This window comes from Vidua chalybeata (genome assembly GCF_026979565.1).
Source record: "Vidua chalybeata isolate OUT-0048 chromosome 38 unlocalized genomic scaffold, bVidCha1 merged haplotype SUPER_38_unloc_1, whole genome shotgun sequence".
Lineage (NCBI taxonomy): Eukaryota > Metazoa > Chordata > Aves > Passeriformes > Viduidae > Vidua > Vidua chalybeata.
Genome location: NW_026530311.1, coordinates 98,452 through 121,953, shown reverse-complemented (window position 1 = coordinate 121,953; position 23,502 = coordinate 98,452). Strand labels below are relative to the sequence as shown.

At 59.5% G+C, this 23,502-nt stretch overlaps 1 protein-coding gene across 1 annotated transcript in view; it reads right to left on the bottom strand.

Annotated features, from left to right (window-relative positions):
* Positions 1–23,254, bottom strand: part of CHD8 (chromodomain helicase DNA binding protein 8) — a 32,324-nt gene extending 9,070 nt beyond the window's left edge. Inside the window, exons 1-17 of the mRNA XM_053933268.1 lie at positions 23,174–23,254; positions 22,133–22,621; positions 20,485–20,861; positions 19,054–19,168; positions 18,028–18,210; positions 14,940–15,008; positions 14,757–14,812; positions 13,431–13,548; positions 12,423–12,506; positions 11,149–11,286; positions 10,159–10,280; positions 8,902–9,145; positions 7,419–7,595; positions 5,931–6,074; positions 4,305–4,560; positions 2,401–2,617; positions 580–775 (exon numbers count right to left, since the gene is read on the bottom strand). Coding sequence (XP_053789243.1) covers positions 580–775; positions 2,401–2,617; positions 4,305–4,560; positions 5,931–6,074; positions 7,419–7,595; positions 8,902–9,145; positions 10,159–10,280; positions 11,149–11,286; positions 12,423–12,506; positions 13,431–13,548; positions 14,757–14,812; positions 14,940–15,008; positions 18,028–18,210; positions 19,054–19,168; positions 20,485–20,861; positions 22,133–22,621; positions 23,174–23,254 — 3,066 coding nt within the window. The remainder of the gene's footprint in view (positions 1–579; positions 776–2,400; positions 2,618–4,304; positions 4,561–5,930; positions 6,075–7,418; positions 7,596–8,901; positions 9,146–10,158; positions 10,281–11,148; positions 11,287–12,422; positions 12,507–13,430; positions 13,549–14,756; positions 14,813–14,939; positions 15,009–18,027; positions 18,211–19,053; positions 19,169–20,484; positions 20,862–22,132; positions 22,622–23,173) is intronic.
* Between the last annotated feature and the right edge of the window lie 248 nt (positions 23,255–23,502).

Below are 23,502 nucleotides of genomic sequence, written 5' to 3'. Positions count from 1 at the left end.
ACCCCAAACCCCGCTCAGACCCCACTCCACTACCCCAAACCACACCCCACATCCCCAAACCCTGGTGAGACCCCACCCCGCATCCCCGAACCCCTGGTAGATCCATTCCCACCACCCCAAACCCCAGTTAGACCCCACCTCACGTCCCCAAACCCCACCCCGTGACCCCAAACCCTGGTGAGACCCCACCTCACTTCCCCAAACCCCACCCCGTGACCCCAAACCCTGGTGAGACCCCACCCCACGTCCCCAAACCCCTGGTAGATCCATTCCCACCACCCCAAACCCCAGTTAGACCCCAATCCGTGACCCCAAACCCTGGTGAGACCCCACCCCACGTCCCCAAACCCCACCCCACATCCCCAAACCCTGGTGAGACCCCACCCCACGTCCCCGAACCCCTGGTAGATCCATTCCCACCACCCCAAACCCCGGTTAGACCCCAACCCGTGACCCCAAACCCTGGTGAGACCCCACCCCACGTCCCCAAACCCCACCCCACATCCCCAAACCCTGGTGAGACCCCACCCCACGTCCCCAGACCCCGCCCCAGGCCCCCAGCCCTGGGCGGGGGCGCACCTGGAGGTCGTTCTGGGGGTTCCAGTCGGAGTCGAAGATGATGCAGGTGTCGGCGGCCGTCAGGTTGATGCCGAGCCCGCCGGCGCGCGTGCACAGCAGGAAGACGAAGCGGTCCGAGTCGGGCCGGCTGAAGCGGTCGATGGCCGCCTGCCGCAGGTTGCCGCGCACGCGCCCGTCGATGCGCTCGTACGGGTACCTGGTGGGGGGGGGGGACGCGGCGCCGTCACCGCGGGCACCGTCACCGCGACCGGCCGCGCCGGGAACCCGCCGGAAGGCTCCGGGAGCTTCTCGGGAGGAGGGTTGAGGCACCAGAAATGGTCCCCGTGGAGGTCCTCGAGGGCCTCCGAGGTGGTGGAGGGGCCCAGAACCAAAAAGATCTCCGGATCTCCTCCGAGGAGATCCAGAACCTCCAAAGGTCCCCAAATCTCCTCCAAGGAGATCCAGAACCTCCAAAGGTCCCCAAATCTCCTCCGAGGAGATCCAGAACCTCCAAAGGTCCCCAAATCTCCTCCGAGGAGATCCAGAACCTCCAAAGGTCCCCAAATCTCCTCCGAGGAGATCCAGAACCTCCAAAGATCTCCGCATCTCCTCTGAGGAGACGCAAACCATCTAAAGCTCTCCAGATCTCCTCAATAGAGCTCCAGAACCTCCAAAGATCCCCAGATCTCCTCTGAGGAGATCCAGAACCTCCAAAGGTCCCCAAATCTCCTCTGAGGAGATCCAGAACCTCCAAAGCTCCCCAGATCTCCTCCGAGGAGATCCAGAACCTCCAAAGGTCCCCAAATCTCCTCCGAGGAGATCCAGAACCTCCAAAGCTCCCCAGATCTCCTCCGAGGAGATCCAGAACCTCCAAAGCTCCCCAGATCTCCTCCGAGGAGATCCAGAACCTCCAAAGGTCCCCAGATCTCCTCCGAGGAGATACAAAACCTCCAAAGCTCCCCAGATCTCCTCCGAGGAGCTCCAGAACCTCCAAAGATTCCCCAGATCTCCTCTGAGGAGATACAGAATCTCTAAAGGTCCCCAAATCTCCTCCGAGGAGATCCAGAACCTCCAAAGGTCCCCAAATCTCCTCCGAGGAGATCCAGAACCTCCAAAGATTCCCCAGATCTCCTCCGAGGAGCTCCAGAACCTCCAAAGATTCCCCAGATCTCCTCTGAGGGGACCCAAAACATCTAAAGCTCTCTAGATCTCCTCTAAGGAGCTCCAAAACCTCTAAAGATCCGCAGATCTCCTCCGAGAAGATCCAGAACCTCCAAAGATCCCCAAATCTCCTATGAGGACCTCCAGAACCTCCAAAGGTCCCCAGATCTCCTCCATGGAGACCCAAAACATCCAAAGCTCCCCAGATCTCCTCTGAGAAGCCCCAGAACCTCCAAAGCTCCCCAGATTTCCCCGTTTTTTCCCAAACCGCCCGTTTTTCCCCCCAAACCCCGACCGTTTCTGGATGAGGTAGTCCTCCAGGATCTCCAGGTAGATCTTCAAACCCCATTTCCTCCCCCAAAACCCCGTTTTTTCCCCTAAAAAAAACCCTTTTTTTCCCATTTTTTTTTCCGTTTTTTCCCATTTTTCCCCATTTTTTCAATTTTCCCCCCGTTTTTTCCCAAACCGCCCGTTTTTCCCCCCGAACCCCGACCGTTTCTGGATGAGGTAGTCCTCCAGGATCTCCTGGTAGATCTTCAAACCCCATTTCCTCCCCCAAAACCCCGTTTTTTCCCCTAAAAAAACCCCTTTTTTTCCCATTTTTTTCCCGTTTTTTTCCCGTTTTTCCCCATTTTTCCCCGTTTTTTCCCAAACCGCCCGCTTTTCCCCCCAAACCCCGACCGTTTCTGGATGAGGTAGTCCTCCAGGATGTCCAGGCAGCGCACCATCTGCGAGAAGACCAGCACCTTGTGGCCGCCGGCGCGCAGCCGCGGCAGCAGCTTGTCCAGCAGCACCAGCTTGCCGGCCGAGCGCACCAGCGCCTGCAGCGCCAGGTCCGGCGGCGGCGGCGGCGCGGGCAGCGAGGCGCGCAGCTCGGCCACGATCTGCTCCTCCGCACCTGCACAGGTGAGGCACAGGTGAGGGTCAGGGACCAGCAATGGTTCCATCAAACCAGCTCTGAGAACCTCCAGTGACCACGAGTGACCAGCACTGACCATCACTGACCATCACCATGGAACCCCCCCATTGCCGCAGCTCGGCCACGATCTGCTCCTCCGCACCTGCACGGACAGGTGAGGCACAGGTGAGGGTCAGTGACCAGCAATGGTTCCATCAAACCAGCTCTGAGAACCTCCAGTGACCACGAGTGACCAGCACTGACCATCACCATGGAACCCCCCCATTGCTGCAGCGAGGCGCGCAGCTCGGCCACGATCTGCTCCTCGGCACCTGCACAGGTGAGGCACAGGTGAGGCACAGGTGAGGGTCAGGGACCACCACTGACCAGCACTGAGCACCACTGACCACGAGTGACCAGCACTGACCATCACTGACCAATCACCATGGAACCCCCCCATTGCCGCAGCTCGGCCACGATCTGCTCCTCCGCACCTGCACAGGTGAGGCACAGGTGAGGCACAGGTGAGCGTCAGGGACCAGCAATGGTTCCATCAAACCAGCTCTGAGAACCTCCAGTGACCACGAGTGACCATCACTGACCATGAGTGACCATCACTGACCAGCACTGACCATGAGTGACCAGCACTGACCATCACTGACCATCACTGACCATGAGTGACCATCACTGACCATGAGTGACCATCACTGACCATCACTGACCATCGCTGACCATGAGTGACCACCATTGACCGCCACTGACCAGCACTGACCATCACTGACCATCACTGACCATGAGTGACCATCACTGACCATGAGTGACCATCACTGACCAGGAGTGACCAGCACTGACCATCACTGACCATCACTGACCACCACTGACCACCACTGACCATCGCTGACCATGAGTGACCATCACTGACCAACACTGACCATCGCTGACCATGAGTGACCACCATTGACCGCCACTGACCAGCACTGACCACCACTGACCGCCGCTGACCGCCAGGTGACCCCTACCTGGCGCTCACTGCCGGCAGTGAGGTGCGGAGCTGGGCCACGATCTGTTCCTGCCCAGGTGTGCCCAGGTGTGCCCAGGTGTGTCTGTGACTGCCCAGGTGTGTCTGTACGCGTACCCAGGTGTGCCCAGCTGTGTCTGTGACTGCACAGGTGTGTCTGTATGTGTACCCAGGTGTACCCAGGTGTGCCCAGGTGTGTCTGTGACTGCCCAGGTGTGCCCATACCCATACCCAGGTGTGCCCAGGTGTGTCTGTGACTGCACAGGTGTGTCTGTACATGTACCCAGGTGTGCCTGTACCTGCCCAGGTGTGTCCGTGACTGCACAGGTGTGTCTGTACACGTACCCAGGTGTGCCCAGGTGTGTCTGTGACTGCACAGGTGTGTCTGTACACATACCCCGGTGTGCCCAGGTGTGTCTGTGACTGCCCAGGTGTGCCCGTACACATACCCAGGTGTGCCCAGGTGTGTCTGTGACTGCCCAGGTGTGTCTGTACACATACCCAGGTGTGCCCAGGTGTGTCTGTGACTGCCCAGGTGTGTCTGTACACATACCCAGGTGTGCCCAGGTGTGCCCAGGTGTGTCTGTGACTGCCCAGGTGTGTCTGTACACATACCCAGGTGTGCCCAGGTGTGCCCAGGTGTGTGCCTGTACCTGCCCAGGTGCTCACCGTTGATGAGGTAGGGGTGGTTGCAGCACTTGCGCAGCTCCATCATGGTGTTGAGCAGGTTGGGCACGTTGCCGTGCCCCGCCCCGCGCGCCAGGTAGGCGAAGTTGCGCTCCAGGATGGCGCGGTACAGGCGCTTCTGCGCGTTGGTCAGCTCCACCTCGATGATGGTCTCCTGCTTGGGCGCCAGGTTCTTCTCCACGTCCTCCTTCAGCCGCCGCAGCATCATCGGCTTCAGCAGCGCCTGCAGCTTCTGCACCTGCGCAGGTGAGCGCCGCGCCCGTCACGCCCGCCCGGGGCTCGGGGACGCGGCGGGGGGGCGGGTGTGAGGGGTTACGGGCGCACCTGTGGTACCTGGGCGTGACTACGGGGGGTTATGGACACACCTGTGCTACCTGAGCGTGGCTACGGGGGGTTATGGACACACCTGTGCTACCTGAGCGTGGCTACGGGGGGTTATGGACACACCTGTGCTACCTGGGTGTGGCTACAGGGGGCTATTGATACACCTGTGCTACCTGGGCGTGGCTACGGGGGGTTATGGACACACCTGTGCTACCTGGGTGTGGCTATGAAGGGTTATGAACACACCTGTGCTACCTGGGCGTGGCTATGAGGGGTTATGGACACACCTGTGCTACCTGGGTGGGGCTATGAAGGGTTATGGACACACCTGTGCTACCTGGGCGGGGCTGTGAGGGGTTACAGGCACACCTGTGCTACCTGGGCGTGGCTGTGAGGGGTTACAGGCACACCTGTGCTACCTGGGCGTGGCTATGAGGAGTTATGGGTGCACCTGTGCTACCTGTCACACCTGGGCAGGGCTCACAGACTGCCCAGGTGGGGCTATGAGAGCTTATGGGCGCACCTGTGCTACCTGGGCGTGGCTGTGAGGGGTTATGGGCACGCCTGTGCTACCTGTCACACCTGGGCACCTGTGTGTCCCCAGCTATCCCCAGGTGTCCCCCAGCTGTCCCCAGGTGCGCCCAGGTGCGCCCAGGTGTGCCCAAGTGCAGTTCCCAGGCGTGCCCAGGTGTCCCCCAGGTGCCCCCCCAGCTATCCCCAGGTGCCCCCAGGTGTGCCCAGGTGCCCCCCAGGTGCCCCCAGGTGCCCCCAGCTGTCCCCAGGTGCGCCCAGGTGCTCCCAGGTGTCTCCAGGTGCCCCCAGGTGCCCCCCAGCTGTCCCCAGGTGCGCCCAGGTGTCTCCAAGTGTCTCCAGGTGCCCCCAGGTGCCCCCCCAGCTGTCCCCAGGTGTCCCCCAGCTGTCCCCAGGTGCGCCCAGGTGTGCCCAGGTGCGCCCAAGTGCAGTTCCCAGGCGTGCCCAGGTGCGCCCAGGTGTGCCCAGGTGCCCCCCCAGGTGCCCCCCAGCTGTCCCCAGGTGCGCCCAGGTGCTCCCAGGTGTCTCCAGGTGTCTCCAGGTGCCCCCCCAGCTGTCCCCAGGTGCCCCCCAGGTGCCCCCAGGTGTGCCCAGGTGCCCCCCAGGTGCCCCCCCAGCTGTCCCCAGGTGCCCCCAGGTGCGCCCAGGTGTGCCCAGGTGTGCCCAGGTGCCCCCCAGGTGCGCCCAGGTGTGCCCAGGTGTGCCCAGGTGCCCCCCAGGTGCGCCCAGGTGTGCCCAGGTGCGCGGCCTCACCTGCTCCTCGGTCTTGAGGTCGCCGAAGTCCTTGAGGAACTCGGCCTCGGACGGGAACTGGGAGGGCTCCAGGAAGTGCAGGAGGCTGAAGAGCTCCTCGACCGTGTTCTGCAGGGGCGTGCCCGTCAGCAGCACCTTGTGCTCCTGCAGGTAACACAGGTGAGACAGGTGAGACACCTGAGACAGGTGAGACACCTGAGAGACAGGTAAAACACACCAAACACACGGGACAGGTGAGGCACACGAGGGGCTCGGGGGCTCCTCGACCGTGTTCTGCAGGGGCGTGCCTGCCAGCAGCACCTTGTGCTCCTGCAGGTGAGACAGGTGAGACAGGTGAGAGACAGATGAGACACCTGAGAGACAGGGAAAACACCTGGGATTACAGGTAAAACAGACCAAACACACGGGACAGGTGAGGCACAGGGGGGACACGAGGGGCTCGGGGGCTCCTCGACCGTGTTCTGCAGGGGCGTGCCCGTCAGCAGGTGAGACAGGTGAGACAGGTGAGACACCTGGGAGACAGGGAAAACACCTGGGACAGGTAAAACACACGGGACAGGTGAGGCAGAGAGGGGACACGAGGGGCTCGGGGGCTCCTCGACCGTGTTCTGCAGGGCCGTGCCCGTCAGCAGGTGAGACAGGTGAGACAGGTGAGAGACAGGTGAGACACCTGGGAGACAGGGAAAACACCTGGGACAGGTAAAACACACGGGACAGGTGAGGCAGAGAGGGGACACGAGGGGCTCGGGGGCTCCTCGACCGTGTTCTGCAGGGGCGTGCCTGCCAGCAGGTGGGACAGGTGAGACAGGTGAGGGACAGGTGAGAGACAGGTGCGACAGGTGAGACACAGGTGAGACAAAGGTGAGACACAGGTGAGACAAAGGTGAGACGCAGGTGAGACACAGGTGAGACGAACGACACGCAGGTGAGGGCACCTGCAACGCGCCGCCCCGCCGGGACCTGCCAGGGGTCACCTGGAGCATCCCCTGTGTAAGTCCAGGTGCGTGCCCAGGTGTGTGCCCAGGTGTGTGCCCAGGTGTGCCCAGGTGCGCACTGACCAGCTCCATGTGCTTGAGGCTGTCGAGCAGCTTGCAGTGCCGGTTCTTGAGCCGGTGCGCGACCCCAAACCCCCCAGGTGTGTGCCCAGGTGTGTGCCCAGGTGCGCCCAGGTGTGCCCAGGTGCGCACTGACCAGCTCCATGTGCTTGAGGCTGTCGAGCAGCTTGCAGTGCCGGTTCTTGAGCCGGTGCCCGGCCCCAAACCCCCCAGGTGTGTGCCCACGTGCGCTCCCAGAGCCCCCAGGTGTGTGCCCAGGTGCGCCCAGGTGTGCCCAGGTGCGCACTGACCAGCTCCATGTGCTTGAGGCTGTCGAGCAGCTTGCAGTGCCGGTTCTTGAGCCGGTGCGCGACCCCAAACCCCCCAGGTGTGTGCCCAGGTGTGCCCAGGTGTGTGCCCAGGTGTGCCCAGGTGTGCCCAGGTGCGCACTGACCAGCTCCATGTGCTTGAGGCTGTCGAGCAGCTTGCAGTGCCGGTTCTTGAGCCGGTGCGCCTCGTCGATGACGGCGCAGCGCCAGGGCACCTCGCGCAGCTCGGGGCAGTCGCTCAGGATCATCTCGAAGGTGGTGATGAGCGCGTCGAACTTGTACGCACCTGGGATCAGCCGGCCCTGCGGGTGGCACAGGTAACACAGGTGAGCTCAGCTCGCCGTCCCCGCGGGGCGTCTCCTGTCTCTGGATCACCTGCCGGGCTGCTGTGGCACACCGGGATACGTGTACAGGTGTGTACAGGTGTGTAACTGATCCCACACAGGTGTGCACAGGTGTGTAACTGATCCCACACAGGTGTGCACAGGTAACACAGGTGAGCTCAGCTCGCTGTCCCCGCGGGGCGTGTCCTACCGCTGGGTCACCTGCCGGGCTGCTGTGGTACATGATGGTGTGTGCACAGATGTGTACAGGTGTGTAACTGATCCCATACAGGTGTGCACAGGTGGGGCAGGTGAGCTCACCTCGCCGACCCCACAGAGCATCTCCTACCTCTGGATCAACTGCCAGGCTGCTGTGGCACACCAGGATATGTGTACAGGTGTGTACAGGTGTGTAACTGATCCCACACAGGTGTGCACAGGTAACACAGGTGAGCTCACCTCGCCGTCCCCACGGGGCGTTTCCTACCACTGGGTCACCTGCCGGGCTGCTGTGGTGCACTGGGATGTGTGTACAGGTGTGTACAGGTGTGTAACTGATCCCATACAGGTGTGCACAGGTGTGTAACTGATCCCACACAGGTGTGCACAGGTGTGTAACTGATCCCATACAGGTGTACACAGGTAACACAGGTGAGCTCACCTCGCCGTCCCCACGGGGCGTTTCCTACCGCTGGGTCACCTGCCGGGCTGCTGTGGCACACCGTGATATGTGTATAGGTGTTCACAGGTGTGTAACTGATCCCATACAGGTGTGCACAGGTGTGTAACTAATCCCATACAGGTGTGCACAGGTAACACAGGTGAGCTCACCTCGCCGCCCCCACAGAGCATCTCCTACCTCTGGGTCACCTGCCGGGCTGCTGTGGCACACTGGGATATGTGTACAGGTGTGTACAGGTGTGTACAGGTGTGCACAGGTGTGTAACTGGTCCCATACAGGTGCGCACAGGTGTGTCACAGGTGAGCTCACCTTGCTGTCCTTGCAGTACATCTCGTACTGCTGGATCATCTGCCGGCTGGCCAGGCTCCCGTGGTACACCATGGTGTGTGCACAGGTGTGTCACAGGTGTGTCACACGCAGCACAGGTGCGCACAGGTGTGTCACAGGTGAGCTCACCTTGCTGTCCTTGCAGTACATCTCGTACTGCTGGATCATCTGCCGGCTGGCCAGGCTCCCGTGGTACACCATAGTGTGTGCACAGGTGTGTCACAGGTGTGTCACACGCAGCACAGGTGTGCACAGGTGTGTCACAGGTGAGCTCACCTTGCTGTCCTTGCAGTACATCTCGTACTGCTGGATCATCTGCCGGCTGGCCAGGCTCCCGTGGTACACGATGGTGTTCAGCCCCGTCCAGGTGCCGAACTCGCGCTCCCAGTTGGCGATGGTGGAGAGCGGCGCGATCACCAGGTAGGGCCCGCGCACACCTGCGCCGTGCACCTCCTGCAGGAAGGCGATCGACTGGATCGTCTTGCCCAGCCCCATCTCGTCGGCCAGGATGCAGTTCTGCCTGCGCGACAGGTGAGACAGGTGAGACAGGTGAGACACAGGTGAGACACAGGTGAGTGACAGGTGAGTGACAGGTGAGACACAGGTGAGCGACAGGTGAGACAGGTGAGACACAGGTGAGATACAGGTGAGACACAGGTGAGACACAGGTGAGATACAGGTGAGACGCAGGTGAGACACAGGTGAGACACAGGTGAGACACAGGTGAGCGACAGGTGAGACACAGGTGAGACAGGTGAGAGAGATGAGACAGGTGAGCAACAGGTGAGCGACAGGTGAGTGACAGGTGATACAGGTGAGACACAGGTGAGACAAATGAGACAGGTGAGACAGGTGAGAGAGATGAGAGAGATGAGATACAGGTGAGACACAGGTGAGACACAGGTGAGACACAGGTGAGCGACAGGTGAGACACAGGTGAGACACAGGTGAGCGACAGGTGAGACGCAGGTGAGACGCAGGTGAGACACAGGTGAGACACAGGTGAGACACAGGTGAGGTGCAACTGGGACAGGTAATGAGCACCTGGGACAGGGAATGAGCCCCTGAAATACACCTGAGACAGGTAACGAGCACCTGGGACAGGTAACGAGCACCTGGGACAGGTAAGGTGCACCTGGGACAAGTAAGGTGCACCTGGGACAAATTATGTGTACCTGGGATACACCTGAGATAGACATAGGACAGGTAACCTACACCTGGAACACACCTGGGACAGGTAACATAACAGGTGTGCTCACCTGTCCCAGGTACCCTCACCTGTCCCGGCTCTTTTCCCCTATCCTGGCTGTTTTCCCCAGGTGTTTCCCCGTTCCCCAGGTGTGTTACCTGCGCCCAGGTGTGCCCAGGTGTGCTCACCTGTTGTACCAGTTGAAGAGCAGCCAGTTGACCCCCTCCAGCTGGTACTGCCCGACAGGTGTGCTCACCTGTCCTGGCTCTTTTCCCCTATCCCGGGTGTTTTCCCCAGGTGTTTCCCGTTCCCCAGGTGTGTTACCTGTGCCCAGGTGTGCTCACCTGTTGTACCAGTTGAAGAGCAGCCAGTTGACCCCCTCCAGCTGGTACTCCCGCAGCCGGTTGTGGTTCTTGTACTCGTGCGACGCCTCCAGCTTCTTCCAGGCCCCGGCCTGGGGGCGCGGCTGCGCAGGTGAGACAGGTGAGACAGGTGAGTCAGGTGAGGTACAGGTGAGAGACAGGTGAGGTACAGGTGAGATACAGGTGAGGTACAGGTGAGAGACAGGTGAGGTACAGGTGAGATACAGGTGAGGTACAGGTGAGAGACAGGTGAGGTACAGGTGAGATACAGGTGAGGTACAGGTGAGGTACAGGTGAGATACAGGTGAGACAGGTGAGTCAGGTGAGATACAGGTGAGCGACAGGTGAGATACAGGTGAGATACAGGTGAGATTCAGGTGAGATACAGGTGAGATACAGGTGAGATACAGGTGAGATACTGGTGAGACAGGTGAAACAGGTGAGGTACAGGTGAGTCAGGTGAATCAGGTGAGGTACAGGTGAGACCAGTGAGACATGGACAGGTAAGATACAGGTGACTCAGGTAAGACACAGGTGAGATACAGGTGAGACAGGTGAGTCAAGTGAGGTACAGGTGAGGTACAGGTGAGACAGGTGAGACAGGTGAGACACAGGTGAGATACAGGTGAGACAGCTGAGGTACAGGTGAGACAGGTGAGACATGGACAGATAAGATACAGGTAACTCAGGTGAGACACGTGAGATACAGGTGAGACAGGTGAGATACAGGTGAGATACAGGTGAGACAGGTATGGGGTATTCACCTGCAGGCCCTGTCTCACCTGTGCGGGGGCGTGTCTCACCTGTGCGGGGGCGTGTCTCACCTGTTTGGGCGTGTCTCACCTGTTTGGGGGGCGTGTCTCACCTGTTTGGGCGTGTCTCACCTGTGCGGGGGGCGTGTCTCACCTGTGCGGGGGGCGTGTCTCACCTGTTTGGGGGGCGTGTCTCACCTGTTTGGGGGGCGTGTCTCACCTGTCTCTTGAGCTCGGGGTGCCGCGCCTGGATCCGTTTGAACTCGGCGATTTTGGCCTCGTCCACGTCCTCCTGCAGCTCCCAGGTGCTGTCCTCGTAGGGCAGCGAGCACCACTTGACCAGGTAATACACCACGGGCTGGGGAACACCTGGGCAGGTGAGGGACCTCACCTGGGCAGGTAATGTAACACACCTGGGCAGGTGGGATAACACACCTGGGCAGGTGAGGTAATACACCACGGGCTGGGGAACACACCTGGGCAGGTGAGGGACCTCACCTGGGCAGGTAATGTAACACACCTGGACAGGTGAGGTAATACACCACGGGCTGGGGACACACCTGGGCAGGTGAGGGACCTCACCTGGGCAGGTGAGGTAATACACCTGGGCAGGTAATGTAATACACCACGGGCTGGGGACACACCTGGGCAGGTGAGGTAACACACTGGGGCAGGTAATGTAACACACCTGGGCAGGTGAGGGAGCTCACCTGGGCAGGTGGGATAACACACCTGGGCAGGTGAGGTAATACACCTGGGCAGGTAACACACCTGGGCAGGTAACACACCTGAGCAGGTGATGGATAAACCACGGGCTGGGGGAGGGGGACACACCTGGGCAGGTGACCCAGCCCAGAGGGGGGGGACACACCTGGACACACCTGGGCAGGTGACCCAGCCCAGAGCGGGGGGACACACCTGGACACACCTGGGCAGGTGACCCAGCCCAGAGCGGGGGGACACACCTGGACACACCTGGGCAGGTGACCCGCCAGGGTGAAATCCCTGAGAACCCCACATTTTGGGATTCTTCCACCCCAAAAGCACGAAAATCCCAAATTCCACATTTTTAACCCCAAACCCCCAATTTCACATTTTTAACCCCAGAAACTCCCAAATTTCACATTTTTAACCCCAGAAACTCCCCAATTTGACATTTTCAACCCCAGAAAACCCCGAATCTGCCGTGTTTCACCCCAAACCCCCCAATTTGACATTTTTAACCCCAGAAAATCCCCAATTTCACATTTTTAACCCCAGAAAATCCCCAATTTCACATTTTTAACCCCAGAAACTCCCAAATTTCACATTTTTAACCCCAGAAACTCCCCAATTTGACATTTTCAACCCCAGAAAACCCCGAATCTGCCGTGTTTCACCCCAAACCCCCCAATTTGACATTTTTAACCCCAGAAAATCCCCAATTTGACATTTTTAACCCCAGAAAACCCCGAATCTGCCGTGTTTCAGCCCAAACCCCGTCCCCCCGCCCACCTCGCCGTTGTCCTTGTCCACGCTGTGCGACTCGTCCAGGATCCGATCCACCTCCACGTAGTCGGGGTTGAAGGGCTCCTCATCCTGGAACCCCAAAATCCTCCTTTTCCACCCCAAAATCTGCCTCTGCCCCGCTTCCCCCGGCTCTCCCCCAAAATCCCCCAATTTCCCCCCAAAATCCCCTTTTTTCGCCCCAAATCCCCCAATTTCCCCCCAAAATCCCCTTTTTTCACCCAAAATCCCTCCATTTCCCCCCAAAATCCCCAAATTTCCCACCAAAATCCCTCAATTTCCCCCAAAATCCCTCAATTCCCCCAAAATCCCTCAATTTCCCCCCAAAATCCCCCAATTTCCCACCAAAATCCCTCAATTCCCCCAAAATCCCTCAATTTCCCCCAAAATCCCCCAATTTCCCACCAAAATCCCCATTTTTCCCCCAAAACCCCCAGATTTTCCCCAAACCTCCCAGATTTTTCCCCAAATCCCCTGGATTTTTCCCCAAACTGCCCCATTTTTCCCAAACCCCCCATTTTTTTTCCCAAACCCCCCATTTTTTTTCCCAAACCCCCCATTTTTTTTCCCAAACCCCCCCAGATTTTTCCCCAAACCCCCGTTTTTCCCCAAAACCCCCCGTTTTTCCCCAAACCCCAGATTTTCCCAAACCCCCCCGTTTTTTCCCCCCAAACCCCCATTTTTTCCCCCAAAACCCCCGTTTTTTTCCCCCAAACCCCAGATTTTCCCCCAAAACCCCCGTTTTTTCCCCCAAACCCCCGTTTTTCCCCCCAAACCCCGGATTTCTCCCAAAACCCCCGTTTTTCCCCCAAAACCCCGGATTTTTTCCCAAAACCCCCGTTTTTTCCCCCGAAACCCCCGGGTTTTTTCCCCAAAACCCCGGATTTTTTCCCAAAGCCCCCGTTTTTCCCCCAAAACCCCGGATTTTTTCCCAAAACCCCCGTTTTCCGCCCCGTTCCCGCCGGCTCCCCGGCGCGTTCCGGAACGTTCCGGCACCTCGTGGAAGAAGTGCCGCATTTGGTTCATCTTGGTCTTGAAGCGCTTCAGCTTCTGGTGGATCCTCTTGTCCTTCTCCAGCTGCGCGATCGTCGCCCACTCGCAGTGCAGGTAGGAGCTGGGGGCGGGGCCAGCGTCACCTGCCGCAGGTGAGGCCCCGCCCCCCCGCCCGGGACCCCGAAACCGCCCAAAATCACCCCAAAAAATGAGTGAAAACCACCCAAAAATGAGCAAAAACCACCCAAAAATGAGCAAAAACCACCCCAAAATGAGCCAGAACGAGCCCAGAATGAGCAGTGCAGGTAGGAGCTGGGGGCGGGGCCAGCGTCACCTGCCGCAGGTGAGGCCCCGCCCCCCCGCCCGGGACCCCGAAACCGCCCAAAATCACCCCAAAAAATGAGTGAAAACCACCCAAAAATGAGCAAAAATGAACAAAAACGAGCCCAGAATGAGCAGTGCAGGGAGCAGCTGGGGGCGGGGCCAGCGTCACCTGCCGCAGGTGAGGCCCCGCCCCCCCGCCCGGGACCCCAAAACTGCCCGAAATCACCCCAAAAAATGAGCCAAAACCGCCCAAAAATGAGCAAAAATGAACAAAAACGAGCCCAGAATGAGCAGTGCCGGGAGGAGCTGGGGGCGGGGCCAGCGTCACCTGCCGCAGGACCCCAAAACTGCCCGAAATCACCCCAAAAAATGAGTGAAAACCACCCAAAAAGCACCCAAAAAATGAGTGAAAACCACCCCAAAATGAGCGAAACCACCCCAAAATGAGCAGAATTCCTTCTGAATGAACAAAAATGGCCCAAAACGCCCTAAAATGAGCCCAAACTGACCCCGAGTGACCACAACCAACCCTGAGTGACCGCGAGTGACCTCAAATGACCCCGAGTGACCACAAATGACCATAAATGACCCCGAGTAACCCCGAGTGAGCCCGAGGTGACCCCAAGTGACCCCGAGTGACCCCGAGTGACCCTGAGTGACCACAAATGACCATAACTGACCCTGAGTGACCACAAATGACCATAACTGACCCCGAGTGACCCCGAGTGACCACAAATGACCATAAATAACCCCGAGTGACCATAACTGACCCTGAGTGACCACAAATGACCATAACTGACCCCGAGTGACCCCGAGTGACCATAAATGACCGCGAGTGACCCCGAGTGCCCGTGAGTGCCCGCGAGTGACCCCGAGTGACCACAAATGACCATAACTGACCCTGAGTGACCACAAAAGACCCCAAATGACCCCGAGTGACCCCGAGTGACCCCAAGGTGACCCCGAGTGACCGCGAGTGACCGCTGGGCGGGCGCCGGCACCTACTAGTTCTTGTACTTGACGAAGAACTCCTCGGCCTCCACCACCTGTCCCGAGGGCAGCTGCGGGCCACGACCACGAGGAGGAGGAGGAGGAGGGTGAGGAGGAGGAGGGTGAGGAAGGCCCCCAGGCCGCCCCCAGGCCACCCGCTGACCGCTGGCCGCTGGCCGCTGGCCGCTGGCCGCTCACCTCCTTCTTGACCACGCGCATGGACAGGACCTTGTCCACGATGGCGGCGTCCTCCTCGCTCGGGTTCTCCTGCGGGACGGGAGGAGGAGGAGGATGGGGAGGAAGGTCAGCGGGGCCAGGAAGGAGAGCAGGGGGACGGAGGGGGCGAGGAGGAGGAGGAGGAGGATGGGGAGGAAGGTCACGGGGATGGAGGGGCGAGGAGGAGGATGGGGATGGGATGAAGGGGATGAAGGTCGTGGAGGAGGTGAGGAGGATGAAGGTGGTGATGAAGATGATGGGGATGAAGTGGATGAAGGTCGTGGAGGAGGTGAGGAGGATGATGGGAACGGGGATGAAGAAGGTGAGGAGGATGAAGGTGGTGATGAAGATGATGGGGATGATGGGGATGAAGGTCACGGAGGAGGTGAGGATGAAGGTGGTGATGAAGATGATGAGGATGAAGGGGATGAAGGTCACGGAGGAGGTGAGGAGGATGAAGGTGGTGATGAAGATGATGGGGATGAAGGGGATGAAGGTCACGGAGGAGGTGAGGAAGATGAAGGTGGTGATGAAGATGATGGAGATGATGGGAACGGGATGGGGATGAAGGTCACGGAGAAGGTGAGGAGGATGATGGGATGAAGGAGATGAAGGTCACGGAGGAGGTGAGGAGGATGAAGATGAAGGTCACGGGGATGAAGGACGTGAGGAAGATGATGGACGAGGCGAAGAACGTCAGGAGGTTGGTGATGAAGATGATGGGGATGAAGGGGATGAAGGTCACGGAGGAGGTGAGGAGGATGAAGGTGGAGAAGGGGATGAAGGTCACGGGGATGAAGGACGTGAGGAAGATGATGGACGAGGTGAAGAACGTCAGGAGGTTGGTGATGAAGATGATGGGGTGGAGGAGATGAGGAGGATGAAGGCCGTGGAGAAGATGACAACGATGAAGGAGAAGATGAAGATGACGATGATGACGAAGACGATGAAGATGATGAAGATGATGAAGACGAAGATGAGGAACGGGACGAAGACGACAAAAGCGAAGAGCAAGAAGACAATGGAGATGAAGAAGACGATGAAGATGACGATGACGATGATCAAGAAGACAACGGAAGTGATGATGAAGATGAAGATCATAAAGATGATGAAGACGACGGAGACGAAGAAGGCGATAAAGACGATGACGATGACAAAGATCAAGAAGACGATGAAGATGATGAAGATCAAGAAGAAAATAAAGATGATGAAGAAGATAGAGATCAAGAAGACGATAAAGACGATGATGAAGATCAAGAAGATGATGAAGATCAAAAACACAACGAAGACAAAGAAGATGATGAAGATGATGGAGACGATCAAAAGGAAGATGAAGAAGATCAAGATGAGGATGATGAAGATGAGGATGAGGATGAAGAGCACCCACCACGAAGAACTGCACGGAGGGCAGCGCGTCGCCGTCGGGAACACGACGGGAGGGAAGATGAAGGACACAATGAAGACAATGAACAGGATGAAGATGAAGATGATGAAGATGACAAAGAAGAAGAAGACGAAGATGATGAGGATGAGGATGAAGAAGGGCACCCACCACGAAGAACTGCATGGAGGGCAGCGTGTCGCCGTCGGGAACACGACGGGAGGGAAGATGAGGAAGACGACGACGATGATGAAGAACACAATGAAGACAATGAAGACGATGAAGATGACAAAGAAGAAGAAGAACACAACAAAAATGAGGATGATGAAGATGAGGATGATGATGAAGGGCACCCACCACGAAGAACTGCACGGAGGGCAGCGCGTCGCCATCGGGAATGCGACGGGAGGGAAGATGAAGGACACAACGAAGATGATGAACAGGATGAAGATGAAGATGATGAAGATGACAAAGAAGAAGAAGACGAAGATGATGAAGATGAAGAAGGGCACCCACCACGAAGAACTGCATGGAGGGCAGCGCGTCGCCATCGGGAACACGACGGGAGGGAAGATGAAGAAGGTGACAGAGATGAAGAAGACAATGAAGATGAAGATGACAAAGTAGAAGAAGAAGATCAAGATGAGGATGATGATGATGATGAACATGAAGAAGGGCACCCACCACGAAGAACTGCACGGAGGGCAGCGCGTCGCCGTCGGGAACACGACGGGAGGGAAGATGGAGAACACGATGAAGACGATGAACAGGATGAAGATGAAGACAAGGAAGATGATGAAGAAGAAGACGAAGATGATGAAGATGAAGAAGGGCACCCACCACGAAGAACTGCATGGAGGGCAGCGCGTCGCCGTCGGGAACACGATGGAAGTGAAGATGAAGAAGATGACAGAGATGAAAGAGACAATGAAGATGAAGATGACAAAGTAGAAAATGAAGAAGAGGATGATGAAGATGAAGATGAAGAAGGGCACCCACCACGAAGAACTGCATGGAGGGCAGCGCGTCGCCGTGGGGAACACGACGGGAGGGAAGATGAAGGACACAATGAAGACAATGAACAGGATGAAGATGAAGATGATGAAGATGACAAAGAAGAAGAAGAAGAAGACGAAGATGATGAGGATGAGGATGAAGAAGGGCACCCACCACGAAGAACTGCATGGAGGGCAGCGCGTCGCCGTCGGGAACACGACGGAAACGAAGATGAGGAAGACGACGACGATGATGAAGAACACAATGAAGACAATGAAGACGATGAAGATGACAAAGAAGAAGAAGAACACAACAAAGATGAGGATGATGAAGATGAGGATGATGATGAAGGGCACCCACCACGAAGAACTGCACGGAGGGCAGCGCGTCGCCATCGGGAATGCGACGGGAGGGAAGATGAAGGACACAATGAAGATGATGAACAGGATGAAGATGAAGATGATGAAGATGACAAAGAAGAAGAAGACGAAGATGATGAGGATGAGGATGAAGAAGGGCACCCACCACGAAGAACTGCACGGAGGGCAGCGCGTCGCCGTCGGGAACACGACGGGAGGGAAGATGAAGAAGATGACAGAGATGAAGAAGACAATGAAGATGAAGATGAAGATGACAAAGTAGAAAATGAAGAAGAGGATGATGAAGACGAAGATGATGAAGAAGGGCACCCACCACGAAGAACTGCATGGAGGGCAGCGCGTCGCCGTCGGGCTCGGGCGGCGGCGGCGCCGGCGGCTGCTCCGGCCGCGCCGGCCCCGTCACGTCCAGCTCCTCGTCCTCCTCGTCGTCCGTGATCTTGATGTCCAGGTCCTCCGTGTACTTCTTGCGCTTCACCTGCCGGTTCGAGCGCCGCTTCTGCGCCCGCGGCGCCCAGGTGAGGCACGCCCTGCCGCGGCCACGCCCACCCGGGGGACCACGCCCACCCGGGGGACCACGCCCACCTTGGACCAGCCCACCCATCCAGGTGACCCCACCCAGCTCAGATAACCCCGCCCGCCTCAGGGCGCCCCACCTGCCCAGGTGGCCCCGCCCACCCCGAGTCGGTGCTCGGTGATCCCGCCCACCTGGGGGACCCCGCCCACCTCAGGTAACCCCGCCCAGTCCAGGTGACCACACCCGTCCAGGTGAACCCCACCGCAGGTAACCCCGCCCACCTCAGGTAACTCCACCCACCTCAGGTAACTCCACCCACCCGGGTGACCCTGCCCTCCTCAGGTAACCCCGCCCATCCAGGTGACCCCGCCCACCTCAGGTAACCCCGCCCAGTCCAGGTGACCACACCCGTCCAGGTGAACCCCACCGCAGGTAACCCCGCCCACCTCAGGTAACTCCGCCCACCCAGGTGGCCCTGCCCACACGGGTGACCCCACCCACCCCAGGTAACCCCACCCATCCAGGTGACCCCACCCAGATAACCCCACCCACACAGGTGACCCCACCCACACAGGTAACCCCGCCCATCCACGTGACCCCGCCCACCTCAGGTAACCCCACCCATCCAGGTGACCCCACCCAGGTGGCCCCACCCATCCAGGTGACCCCACCCATCCAGGTGACCCCACCCATCCAGGTGACCCCACCCATCCAGGTGACCCCACCCAGGTGGCCCCACCCATCCAGGTGACCCCACCCATCCAGGTGACCCCACCCACACAGGTGACCCCAGCCGCGCGGCCCCGCCCCCGCAGGTGGCCTCACCTGGACGCCGCCGTCGTCGTCGCGGCGCGGGGACGGCGCCGGCAGCGCCTCCGAGTCCGAGTTGTCCGAGGAGGCGTTGCGCTTGCGCTTCTTCCCCACCACCGGCGTGATGGTGCTGCGGACAGAGTGACCAACTGACCAACTGACCACTGAGTGACCGCTGACCACTGACCGACTGATCACTGACCAACTGACCACTGACCAAGTGACTGACTGACCAACTGACCACTGAGTGACCAACTGACCACTGACCAACCACTGACTGACCAACTGACCAACTGACCACTGAGTGACCAACTGACCAACTGACCACTGACTGACCAACTGACCAACTGACCACTGACTGACCACTGACCAACTGACCACTGACAGACTGACCACTAACCGACTGACCACTGACCGACTGACCAACTGACCAAGTGACCACTGACCGACTGACCACTGACTGACCAACTGGCCATTGACCAACTGACCACTGGCCAACTGACCGATGCACTGACCGACTGACCACTGACCACACTGACCGCTATGACCACACTGACCACTGTGACTTGGTGGTCACTACAATCATAAACACCGAATTGAGTGACCGTTAACGATGAGGTTTGGTGACCACCAAGGCCAAAATTGAGTGACCATCAAGACCACGCTTGAGTGACCACCAAGAGCATGGTTGGGTGACCACCATGGCCAAAGTTGAGTGACCATCAAGACCACGTTTGAGTGACCACCATAACCAAGATTGGGTAATCACCATGGCCAAGGTTGGGTGACCACCATGACCAAGATTGAGTGACCATCATGACCACGATTGAGTGACCACCATGACCAAGACTGAGTGACCACCATGACCAAAACTGAGTGACCATCATGACCATGGTTGAATGACCATCACGACCACGATTGAGTGACCACCATGACCAAGACTGAGTGACCACCATGACCATGTTTGACTGACCACCATGACCACAGTTGAGTGACCATCATGACCATGGTTGAATGACCATCAAGACCACGGTTGAGTGACCACCATGACCACAGTTGAGTGACCATCAAGACCACGGTTGAGTGACCACCATGGCCAAAGTTGGGTGACCACCAAAACCAAAGTTGAGTGACCACCAAGACCATGGTTGAGTGACCATCAAGACCACGGTTGAGTGACCACCATGGCCAAAGTTGAGTGACCACCAAAACCAAAGTTGAGTGACCACCAAGACCAAAGTTGAGTGACCACCAAGACCATGGTTGAGTGACCATCAAGACCACGGTTGAGTGACCACCATGGCCAAAGTTGAGTGACCACCGTGACCAAAGTTGGGTGACCATCAACACCACGCTTGAGTGACCACCACGGCCACGCTTGCCCCAACACCCACCGCCCACCGCGACCCGCCCTGACCCCTCCCACCCCCGGCGCCCCGCCCTCACCTGGCCTTGCCCCGCCCCTTGCTCTTGCCGCCGCCCTGCCCCTTGCCGCGCCGCGGCCGCTCCTCCTTGCCGGCGCCGCGCTCGCCGGGGCCCTTGCGGCGCCGCTTGCGCTCGCCCTCGTCGTCGGGCCGGACGCTGGGCAGCTCGTCCTCGTTGAGCACGCGCGGGATGTTCTGCTCGCCGCGGGCGCGGGCGCGGGCGATGGCCTCGGCCACGATGCGGTTGGCCTTCTCCTGCTTCTTCTGGTGCTCCAGCCGCCGGCTCTCGTCCGAGGCGCCGCGCGGCGACGCCGACGCCGCCGCCGCCGCCACCTCGGCGCCGCTCAGCACCTTGACCACCGAGAGGCCGGCCGAGGAGCCGCCGGACGAGGAGGCGGCCTGGCCGGGGGAGGGGAGGGGAGGCGGTCAGCGAGGGCGAGGGGTGAGTGACCGCCGCGCCCAGGCCGCCGTGGGGCCGCGGCGGAGTGACCGGCCCGGCTGACCGCACCCAAACCACACTGACCACACCCAAACCCAACTGGCCACAGCCCCCAGGCCAACTGACCACAGCCCCCAACCCAACTGACCACACCCAAACCCAACTGACCACAGCCAAACCCAACTGACCACACCCAAACCCAACTGACCACAGCCCCCAGGCCAACTGACCACCCCCAAACCCAACTGACCACAGCCCCCAGGCCAACTGACCACACCCAAACCCAACTGACCACAGCCCCCAGGCCAACTGACCACCCCCAAACCACACTGACCACACCCAAACCCAACTGACCACAGCCAAACCACACTGACCACACCCAAACCCAACTGACCACAGCCAAACCCAACTGACCACAGCCAAACCCAACTGACCACAGCCAAACCACACTGACCACACCCAAACCCAACTGACCACACCCAAACCCAACTGACCACAGCCAAACCACACTGACCACACCCAAACCCAACTGACCACACCCAAACCCAACTGACCACAGCCAAACCACACTGACCACCCCCAAACCCAACTGACCACAGCCCCCAGGCCAACTGACCACAGCCAAACCCAACTGACCACACCCAAACCCAACTGACCACAGCCCCCAGGCCAACTGACCACACCCAAGCCCAACTGACCGCACCCAAATCAACTGACCACCCCCAAACCCAACTGACCACACCCAAACCCAACTGACCACACCCAAACCCAACTGACCACTCCCAAACCCAACTGACCACTCTCCCCAGCTCAACAGACCAGCCCCACCCCACTGACCACTCCCCTGACCCCACTGACCACTCCCCTGACCCCGCTGACCACTCCCCTGACCCCACTGACCGCTCCCCTGACCCCGCTGACCGCTCCCCTGACCCCGCTGACCGCTCCCCTGACCCCACTGACCACTCCCCTGACCCCACTGACCACTCCCCTGACCCCACTGACCACTCCCCTGACCCCACTGACCGCTCCCCTGACCCCGCTGACCGCTCCCCTGACCCCACTGACCACTCCCCTGACCCCACTGACCACTCCCCTGACCCCACTGACCACTCCCCTGACCCCACTGACCGCTCCCCTGACCCCGCTGACCGCTCCCCTGACCCCGCTGACCGCTCCCCTGACCCCGCTGACCGCTCCCCTGACCCCGCTGACCGCCGCGGCGCCTCACCTGCGGCTGCAGCACCACCTTGAGCGGCACGGTCAGCCTCTGTCCGGCCCCGCCCACCACCTGCGGCACCTGGGCCACGCCCACGGGCCCCGCCCCGGCCTGCTGGATCAGCTGGATCTTCTGGGGCTGGCCGGGCTGGCCGGGCGCGGCCGGCGGCTGCACCTGCAGCTGGATGGTCACCACCTTGGCCGGAGCGCCGGGCGCCGCCTTGGCCGGAGCGCCGGGCGCGGCCGCGGCGGCGCCGCCCTGCAGCAGCAGCTTGCCGGGCAGCGTGCCCAGCACCACGTGGCGCTGGCCCGGCGCCGCGCCCGGCCCCGGCGGCTGCTGCAGCACCAGCGTGATGCGCTTGGACTCGCCCTGCGGACACGAGGGGCAGCGGTCAGTGGTCAGGGGGGATGGACAGTGGGGATGGTCAGTGGTCAGTGGGGATGGACACGCGCCCGGCCCCGGCGGCTGCTGCAGCACCAGCGTGATGCGCTTGGACTCGCCCTGCGGACACGAGGGGCAGCGGTCAGTGGGGGGATGGACAGTGGGCAGTGGTCAGTGGGGATGGACAGTGGGGATGGACAGTGGGGATGGACAGTGGTCAGTGGGGATGGACAGTGGGCAGTGGTCAGTGGTCACTGGGGATGGACAATGGGGATGGTCAGTGGTCAGTGGGGATGGACAATGGGGATGGTCAGTGGTCAGTGGGGATGGTCAGTGGGCAGTGGTCAGTGGTCAGTGGGGATGGACAGGGGGCAGTGGTCAGTGGTCAGTGGTCAGTGGGGATGGACAGGGAGCAGTGGTCAGTGCTCAGTGGTCAGTGGGGATGGGCAGGGGGCAGTGCTCAGTGGTCAGTGGTCAGTGGGGATGGTCAGTGGTCAGTGGGGATGGACAGGGGGCAGTGCTCAGTGGTCAGTGGGGATGGACAGGGGTCAGTGGTCAGTGGTCAGTGGGGATGGACACAGGGTCAGTGGTCAGTGGGGATGGTCAGAGGTCACGGACAGGGTACAGTGGTCTGTGTGTGAATCAACCTTAAGCTGGGACTTCACAGCTCACCTGGTCACACCCAAACCACACCTGGCCACACCCGGTCACACCCAAACCACACCTGGCCACACCCAAACCACACCCGGTCATACCCAAACCCACCTGGTCACACCCAAATGTCACACAGACACACCCAAACCACACCTGGCCACACCCAAGCTTCACTCAGCCACACCCAAACCCCACCCGGTCACACCCAAACCACACCTGGCCACACCCAAGCTTCACTCAGCCACACCCAAACCCCACCCGGTCACACCCAAACCACACCTGGCCACACCCAAACCACACCTGGCCACACCCAAACCACACATGGACACAGCCGGTCACACCCAAGC